Genomic DNA, 8,332 nt, shown 5'->3' with positions numbered 1-8,332 from the left:
GTGTCTGCCAGCTTCCGCCTGTGCTGGTATAGGTGACAAGCAGTTGGCCACTCGGGCTGTGCTGGCTAGGCACAATGCATCAGAGCGAGAGGGGCCCTTTAGGGGCCTCAAGCTGGAAGGAAGACGGCACCTCTAGATCATGTCCATTGCATTTGGCTATGCATGGCCATCTCTACCAGGTCACATGGGCACTGATCTGGTCAGCCTGGTGTCCATCCCCAGGGCTTGTCCTTCCTTTAGCACCTGTGGTTGGAGGGTTGGTGTCCTTGGAAGGGCTTGGGGGAGGGCTGGTGGTGGCTGCTGGTTAAATTTAGAGTAGGGCTGTGCTGCTGCCGGAAGTCCACCTGCCACCACTGCTGCTACTTGGGCCCTGCTGGTAAGAGGCAGGCAGTGGCAGGCTCTGCCAGGGCCAAGCCTATATTCATCTGGGCTCTGTCTTGGGGCCCAGAGAGGCCAGTGAGCTGGGGGCCACTGTGGCACCAGAGCCAAGAGATCACAGGTGAGTGAGTTCCGACTCCAGGACCTTACGTGGTGTTTCTTCCAGCCTCCAGGTACAGAGAGGTCAAGGCTCACCTCAGGCCTTCCTAATGGCCTGCTGCTCAGCTTAGAAGTCTGGCTGCTCAGCCTCAGCCATAGATGGGTCTAGGGGCTTAAAGGACCAGTGCTGATCATGGCCTATAAGCTTCCAGCAAGGCCAGTGGGAGTGGGGCTCTGTGGGCCTATCAGAGCTCACTTCCTTCTCTCTACCAATCAGGAGCAAGAAGGAAGGGGACTTAGTTACCCTTGGCCAGGGTTGTGGCCCTAAGGGCACCCTCAGGCTGATGTGTATTGAAAGGGCATGAGGGCAGTCCAGGGTGAGGTGTGTTCAGAACTAGCTGTCCTGTCTCCAGTCTCCTCCCCTCCCCCTAAACCCTTGCAGTGCTCATCAGGGACCAAGGTCCAACCATAGCACTCTGGCAGTCCCCATGGAACCCAGAGACTGAACACATTTTCCCTTCCCTGGGTGATCCCCAGATTCCTAAGGCCTGGCTTAGTTACCTAAGAGACAAGTCCACTTGCTTAAGTAAAGATGGTGTGTGTGCCCGCGCACGCAGGCAGCAGCTCCTGGCTCTGGCTTTGTAGGCACAGATGCTGACTGCTCCCTTCTCCCAGGTTCCAGTGTGGCAAATGTTGAGTGTCCGTCTGTCCCTACTCCCCAAGTGGGTCTCCTGCTCCCTCATGGGGACACTAGGCGGCACTGGGCCTCGCCCCAAGCCCCGCCTGCTGCCTTACCAACTCCCTTTGGCTCCCTGGGGCAGATCTGTGCCCAGACTGGTGGGGCGGGGCCCAGGGTGCTCCAGTTCCTTCAGCCCTTTCTGCCCCTTTCAGTAGGGCCAGGAGGCTGCAGTGGAGAGGGAGGTGTCTTACCTCACACAGGCTCGCCCATTCCCAGCCCTGAGCTTCTATCTGGACCCTTCTGCTTCCTGAGCCAGTATCTCCTGCCTGGTCTGAGCAGTTATGGCCTCAAGAGTGAATGATCAAAGCCAGGCTCCAAGGAATGGGCTGAAGGGGAAGGTGCTAACTCTGGATACTATGAACCCATGTGTTCGGAGGGTGGAGTATGCCGTTCGAGGACCCATAGTGCAGCGTGCCTTGGAACTGGAGCAGGAGCTGCGGCAGGTATTGTCTCGGGCCACTTGCTGCCCTTCTACTAAACTTGGTTTGCTGAGTTAGTCCCCAGTGGAATGTGGGACAAAGGCAGTAGGACGACTGTGCTCAATTTTACTGCCTGTTCCCCTTCTTTCCCAGGGTGTGAAGAAGCCCTTTACTGAGGTCATCCGTGCCAATATTGGGGATGCACAAGCCATGGGGCAGAGGCCTATCACCTTTTTCCGCCAGGTTAGGCTGTTGTACTGCCTGTGGTCACCCCGCCCCCCCAAAACAAAATAAAACAAAACAAAAAAACAACTGCCCTGGACTCAGTACTTGGTCCTCCCAGGTCCTGGCCCTCTGTGCCTACCCCAGTCTTCTGAGCAGTCCTGACTTCCCAGAGGATGCCAAGAGAAGGGCAGAACGGATCTTGCAGGCATGTGGGGGCCACAGCCTGGGTGAGTGCCAGCTCCAGGTGGAGTCCCAAAGCCTTAAGGAGGGGCAGAGACCGATGGGTCCCTTGGGAAGGTTATGAGACTTGCCCTCCTCACTAGCTTGTTCCTCTTCAGGTGCCTATAGCATTAGCCCTGGCATCCAGCTGATCCGGGAGGATGTGGCACAGTACATTGAGAGGAGAGACGGAGGGATCCCTGCAGACCCGAACAACATTTTTCTGTCCACCGGGGCCAGTGACGCCATCGTGGTAGGGTGGGCCAGGCCAGGCCAGAGTAACCCTATGAGTGGGGCTAGATGGGGCTGAGTCTGGTGCATCAGTGTCCACAGTGGGGTGGGGGCGGGGTGGGGCATGCCACCCTGGCTGCACTAATGCTGTGAGCCCTCTCCCTGTCCCACAGACAATACTCAAGCTGCTGGTGGCCGGCGAGGGCCAAGCACGGACGGGCGTGCTTATTCCAATTCCTCAGTACCCGCTGTACTCAGCCGCGCTGGCTGAGCTGGACGCCGTGCAGGTGGACTACTACCTGGATGAAGAGCACGCCTGGGCTCTAGACCCCGCAGAGCTGCGGCGCGCTCTGTGCCAGGCACGTGACCGGTGCTGCCCACGCGTACTGTGCATCATCAACCCTGGCAACCCCACTGGTAAACCTCTTATCTGCTCCGCCCCATCTAGTCTCACCCTTCCCTGCTAGCTCCGCCTCATAGTGCTCCTCCTGTCAGCCCCGCCTCTTCCTCTGGGGCCTGCCCTAGCTGGGCGGAGCACAGTTGAGCTTGGTTCTTAGTTGCCGGTGACTGACCCCGTCTGTGCTGCATCTCCACACTCCAGGGCAAGTGCAGACACGTGAATGCATCGAGGCTGTGATCCGCTTTGCTTTCGAAGAGGGACTCTTCCTGATGGCTGATGAGGTACAGATGGGCACACGTAACAGTGGGCAGCAGCAGCTCCGCTGGCATCCTGAATAACACTCCCACCCCTACAGGTATACCAAGACAATGTATATGCCGAGGGCTCTCAGTTCCATTCCTTCAAGAAGGTGCTCATGGAGATGGGGCCACCATATGCAACGCAGCAGGAGCTTGCGTCTTTCCACTCAGTCTCTAAGGGCTACATGGGCGAGTGCGTATTCATGTGGGTGTGGGCACAGGTGGTGGTGAAGGTGGCAGGGTCGCTGCCGTGGCTCAACACCCTCCTCCCAGACATGCCTCAACTCACGCTTTCCCGGGCAGGTGTGGCTTCCGTGGTGGCTATGTGGAAGTGGTAAACATGGACGCCGAGGTGCAGAAACAGATGGGGAAACTGATGAGTGTACGGCTGTGCCCACCAGTGCCGGGCCAGGCCCTGCTGGATATGGTGGTCAGCCCGCCAACACCCTCTGACCCGTCCTTCAAGCAGTTCCAAGCAGTGAGCAGGCCTAAGATGTCTAGTGATCCAGCTTTGGGCAGGACTCTGGGGCCACACTGAAACCCTCCTTCCATAATTTCCTCCTCTGGCTGCAGGAGAGGCAGGAGGTACTGGCTGAGCTGGCAGCCAAAGCGAAACTCACAGAGCAGGTCTTCAATGAGGCTCCTGGCATCCGCTGCAACCCAGTGCAGGGCGCCATGTATTCCTTCCCTCGTGTGCAGCTGCCCCCGAGAGCAGTGCAACGTGCTCAGGTGAGGAATGCAGGGCCAGGTGGGGGCCGAGCAGAGTGTGGGCCTGGGTGCTGTGACCTGACCACACTCTGACCCACAGGAACTGGGCCTGGCCCCTGACATGTTCTTCTGCTTGCGCCTCCTGGAGGAGACTGGCATCTGCGTTGTGCCTGGGAGTGGCTTTGGACAGCAGGAGGGCACCTATCACTTCCGGTGAGACTTGGTATGTGTTGACCCGACCACAGATGGGCTTGTGCCCAGTGCTTACCCTTTGTCCTTTTCAGGATGACCATTCTGCCCCCCATGAAAAAGCTGCGGCAGCTGCTGGAGAAACTGAGGCATTTCCATGCTAAGTTCACCAATGAGTACTCCTGAAGCCACTTCTGGGCCACACGAGATGTTCTCCTACTGAACGGCCTGAGGGCCCTTGGGAGCCCTCAGTATTTGCTGCTTTTGTCTAGGATCTGGGTGCCTGTCTTTGCAGGCTCCTAATAAAGCTAGGTGTCAGCTAGAGTTGAAGTGGCCGCCTGGGTGACCCCAGCTTTTGACTTACCTGACTGGCTTTGTAATAGACACACAGATTCCACTTGAGGAACACTAGAAACCTCATCGAGAGTTGTTAAAGATGGTTCCCATGGGAGCCCCCCGCCAAGGCTGTCACTCTCCCATTTGGCTTAAGACAGGTGCATCTGTGGGCTAGGTCCTCATTATGGTCATAAGCATGGGGCATGTGATGAGCCATTAAATAAAATCAACTAACATACTAGTAACGAGTGTGAAGGCAGATGTCAAACATCTGTCTTTTAGAGCCACTTGGGAGGGGATGAAGCTGTAGGGAATTCCAGGGGAAGGAGATCGTAGAGGCTGCATCAGAAATGGTACTCCCTCCCAGGCCCCACCCCCCACGCATGCTCAGGCACTTCCTGTGCTAACAGCAGGATGGGGCTGTTAAACAACCAAGTTAGGAAGTGACAGTAAGTGGCGCCTACCTCAGTGCAGAGCAAAGCAGAGGAGGTCCTTTTGCAAACCACCGCTGGAACTCTGTGTGCTAATGGAAGAAAGCATCCTGGAGTGGGAGGCGCAGGAAGGTTGGAGCCGCCCTGTGTACAGGGTCTGCTGTGACTCACCTGTGTGCTCCGTAGCGCTCCCCTGACATAGCCACTAGCAGCCCTCCTTCTCCAGGTGATTTGTGGGCCTAGAGGTTGAGTTCAGGACCCTTGAACTATGTGTGTCCTGCCCACCACCCTTTTTCAATTTTAAGACATGGTCTTGCTAAAGTATCCAGGTCAATCTTAAACTCATGATCCTCTTGCCTCAGCCCAAATAGCTGAAATTATAGGTGCTCACAGCCATGCCCAAAAGTAGAACCCATTTTATAGATAGGAAAACTTGGGTCCTGAGACTATTTGGAAGTGACAGGGTAGCCCCGTGGAAGCAAGGCAATGACCAGGATTCTCAGACCTGGGCACAGCAGCGGTAGCTATAGCTACTGTGGAGTCAGGCCTCAAGCCAAGGTCTCATTCAACAGCCTCACCGTGGCTTTGGGAGGCACAGCTCTGGGGACAGGGAGAGCATGGACATGGCCTTCCCTGCAGAGCCAGCATCACATGGGGTGGTCTGTCCTCGCTAAACACTGCAAGGGAGGGGGTTATCCTGGGCAGTAGCTGACTGGGTCCTGCCCTTTCCCACAAAATTGGTCACTGACTTGGTGGTGGGTCTGGAGGCACAGTCACAGCAAGGCATGTGGAGCAGTACTAGAACCATTGTGGAACAAAGTACTGACTCTTTGGGCGGCAAAGGCAGGGACTTTGAGTTTGTGGTTGGCTTGGTCTACTGAGTGAGTTCCAGGACAACAGGGCTATATACCCTGTCCTGCCTTAATCCCAGCACTTGAGAGGCAGAGGCAGGCGGATATCTGTGAGGTTGAGGCCAGCCTGGTCTACAAAGCGAGTCCAGGACAGCCAAGGCTACACAGAGAAGCCCTGTCTCAAAAAAAAAAAAAAAAAAAAAAAAAAAAAAAAAAAGCGCCTGGAATGAATCTGGTAACTATTGAGCAGAAGGTAGATAGTTTTGTGATCAGCCTGTTACAGCAGCTTCCTTCCCAGCCACTCTCGCTGGGCCTATGAACAGCCGACTGCGGTGTCCAGGCTTGGCACCAGGGGCGCCAGACAGGTGTTCTGGGTTTGCGTTTGACATCCGGCCCTGGGGTTTAAAGGTCAACTAAGGACTAGACTGCAGAACAGGGAGTTGGCTCCACCCTCAGCCAAGGGAGCTCCGCCTTTCTCTCTCCCCCCTGACCCCCGCGCAAAGCATGCTGGTAGTTATGGGTTGCGCGCGGCCGTAGGCCCACCACGCTGTAGGACGGGTCTATTGCTTTGTGTTTTCCTCCCAACTTCGGTACTTCCGGGATATCGGGTCCCCAGTAAACGCCGTCGGGATTCCAGCCTGCTTGTCCCTGTCCCTATGTAGGTGGACCAGACCCTGAGCTTCCATCCTGAGCCATCGGATCCCACCGCGCGCCGGCCATGCATGGGAAGCTGCTGCCGCTGGCCGGCCTCTATCTTGTGCAGGGTCTGCCCTACGGACTGCAGTCCAGCTTGCTGCCCATTTTACTGCGGGCCCGTGGCCTTTCCCTAACGCGCGTGGGTCTGACTAAGGGATTGTATGCTCCATGGTTATTGAAGCTGGCATGGGCACCGCTGGTGGACAGGCGGGGCTCCCCGCGGGTGTGGTTAACACTCAGCACAGTGTCCCTGGGCCTGGTGTGCGGACTGCTGGCTGTGTTGCCTCCCCCGCAAGCTAGCCAGACAGGGCTGCCCACCACCGTGATGGGGCTGCTGCTGCTGCTGAATCTGGGTGCAGCAGTGCAGGATGTGGCTCTGGACACACTCGCAGTGCAACTCCTAGAGCCAAAGGAGTTGGGACCTGGAAACACTGTACAGGTGGTGGCTTACAAGCTGGGATCCGCACTGGCGGGGGGTGGGCTGTTGGTCCTCTTCCCCACCCTCTCTTGGCCATTGCTCTTTCTGCTCCTAGCTGCCACCTACTGGTTGGCTGCTGCCTTAGCCTGGGCTGCACCAGCTTTGAGAAGGCTGCCAGGGCCTCAGGTCTCTGAGCATACCCCCGACACCTCTTATGGCCTACAAGATTTGCTGGCTGTGCCTGGAACCCTCTGGACAGCAGGCTTTGTGCTCACCTACAAGCTGGGTGAGTGACACCCTGAGTTAGGCAGCATCAAGCTTGGTCCTAGGGCCCTGAAACCCACTTAAGGCCTGCCCTATTCTGAGTGTCAGACCAGAGCTCTGCAGCTCAGTCTTGCCTCACCTGTTCCCTCAGCTCGGGCCAATGCCCAGCCCTTTCTCTTCTAACATCTGGGGCCTGTGAAAATGAAGGGGGCAACGCCTGGTTGGAATACTGAGGTCCCTGGAAGAAAGAGAAAAGGGGGCAGAGCCATCCTTGCTTATGGTCTCCTGTAGGTGAGCAGGGTGCTGGCAGCCTGTTTCCACTTCTTCTGCTGGACCATGGTGTTTCTGCCTCAGACATGGGGCTATGGAGTGGCTTGGGTGCTGTGACCTGCTCCATTGTTGGCTCCTCCTTGGGTGGGGCTCTACTGGCCAGGCACTGGTAAGCACTCCCCAACCTTAATCTGACCCTCACCTCCACCCATCTCCCGGGCGATCTTACCATGTCTTGCCCTCCCAATTCCCACCACAGGCCACCACTGTCCCTGTTGAGGTCAGTGCTGCAGCTTCGCCTTGGGGGTTTGGCCTGCCAGACTGCTCTGCTCTTCCACCTCAACACCCCAGGGGCTAGGCTGGATCCTGGCACAGTCATGAGAGGTGAGAGGTTAGCCTTGAGGGTAAAAGGAGGGGCAGGAGCCCACGGCCCCACTGACCTGTGTTCTTCCAGGGGCAGCTTTGCTGAGCATATGTCTACAACAATTCCTGGGGGGTGTGGTCACCACTGCCACATTCACTGTGATGATGCACTGCAGCCAGTTGGCACCCAGAGCCCTGCAGGTAAGAGGGCAGGGTGGGAAGCCAGGCACGGTGGCGCACACCTTTAATCCCAGCACTCGGGAGGAAGAAGCAGGTGGATCTCTGTGAGTTCGAGGCCAGCCTGGTTTATAAAGCGAGTCCAGGACAGCCAAGGCTACACAGAGAAACCCTGTCTCAAAAAACAAAAAAAAAAAAAAAAAAAAAGAGGGCAGGGTGGGGATGCCCAGGACTGCAGGGCTAGGGAGTCACTAGGCTCTGATCTGTGTTCACATCCCTAGGCCACACATTACAGCTTCCTGGCCACCCTGGAACTGTTGGGCAAGCTGCTACCGGGTACCTTGGCTGGAGTGCTGGCTGACGGCCTGGGGCCACATCTCTGCTTTGCCGCCTTCCTTGTACTCTCAGCCCTACCTGTCCTGGATCTCAGCCTGGCACCTAATAACCTGACCTGACCTGGATGTTAGGGCTGTCTATAAAGCTACTGTATGGCCTGGGTGTCTGGGACACAGGAGATGCAGTTGTCCTCAAACTAAGGGCTGTGTTACCAGAAAGTATATAAAATTATTGAATGCTTTTTATTTTATATCTTGGATCTTGCCCCCTTTCTGCAACTGGAA

At 56.6% G+C, this 8,332-nt stretch overlaps 2 protein-coding genes across 2 annotated transcripts; both read left to right on the top strand.

Moving 5' to 3' along the window:
- The first annotated feature begins 720 nt into the window (after positions 1–720).
- On the top strand, positions 721–4,269 carry GPT (glutamic--pyruvic transaminase). The gene is made up of 11 exons (XM_084750887.1): positions 721–1,659; positions 1,789–1,878; positions 1,979–2,087; positions 2,199–2,332; positions 2,484–2,727; positions 2,912–2,991; positions 3,066–3,202; positions 3,313–3,487; positions 3,583–3,738; positions 3,818–3,930; positions 4,002–4,269. Exons 1-11 carry the CDS (start codon positions 1,498–1,500, stop codon positions 4,090–4,092), a joined length of 1,491 nt encoding a protein of 496 aa, XP_084607013.1. The 5' UTR covers positions 721–1,497; the 3' UTR covers positions 4,093–4,269.
- A 127-nt stretch (positions 4,270–4,396) lies between these two features.
- MFSD3 (major facilitator superfamily domain containing 3) lies at positions 4,397–8,298 on the top strand. Its single transcript, XM_084750934.1, has 5 exons — positions 4,397–6,924; positions 7,194–7,341; positions 7,432–7,556; positions 7,627–7,736; positions 7,994–8,298. The coding sequence occupies exons 1-5, from the start codon at positions 6,243–6,245 to the stop codon at positions 8,165–8,167; spliced, it is 1,239 nt and encodes a 412-aa protein (XP_084607060.1). The 5' UTR covers positions 4,397–6,242; the 3' UTR covers positions 8,168–8,298.
- Positions 8,299–8,332: the final 34 nt, after the last annotated feature.

Source organism: Acomys minous, assembly GCF_964271855.1.
Source record: "Acomys minous genome assembly, chromosome: 12".
Lineage (NCBI taxonomy): Eukaryota > Metazoa > Chordata > Mammalia > Rodentia > Muridae > Acomys > Acomys minous.
The sequence above is the reverse complement of the archived record's forward strand: the minus strand, read 5'-3'. Positions and strand labels throughout refer to the sequence as shown.

Coding starts and splice junctions, on each gene's coding strand:
- GPT (XM_084750887.1), top strand. CDS start 1,498: ATGGCCTCAAGAGTGAATGATCAAAGCCAGGCTCCAAGGAATGGGCTG. Junction 1,660..1,788: donor TGGAGCAGGAGCTGCGGCAG/GTATTGTCTCGG, acceptor CTTCTTTCCCAG/GGTGTGAAGAAGCCCTTTAC. Junction 2,728..2,911: donor CAACCCTGGCAACCCCACTG/GTAAACCTCTTA, acceptor TCCACACTCCAG/GGCAAGTGCAGACACGTGAA.
- MFSD3 (XM_084750934.1), top strand. CDS start 6,243: ATGCATGGGAAGCTGCTGCCGCTGGCCGGCCTCTATCTTGTGCAGGGT. Junction 6,925..7,193: donor TGTGCTCACCTACAAGCTGG/GTGAGTGACACC, acceptor GGTCTCCTGTAG/GTGAGCAGGGTGCTGGCAGC. Junction 7,557..7,626: donor TCCTGGCACAGTCATGAGAG/GTGAGAGGTTAG, acceptor GTGTTCTTCCAG/GGGCAGCTTTGCTGAGCATA.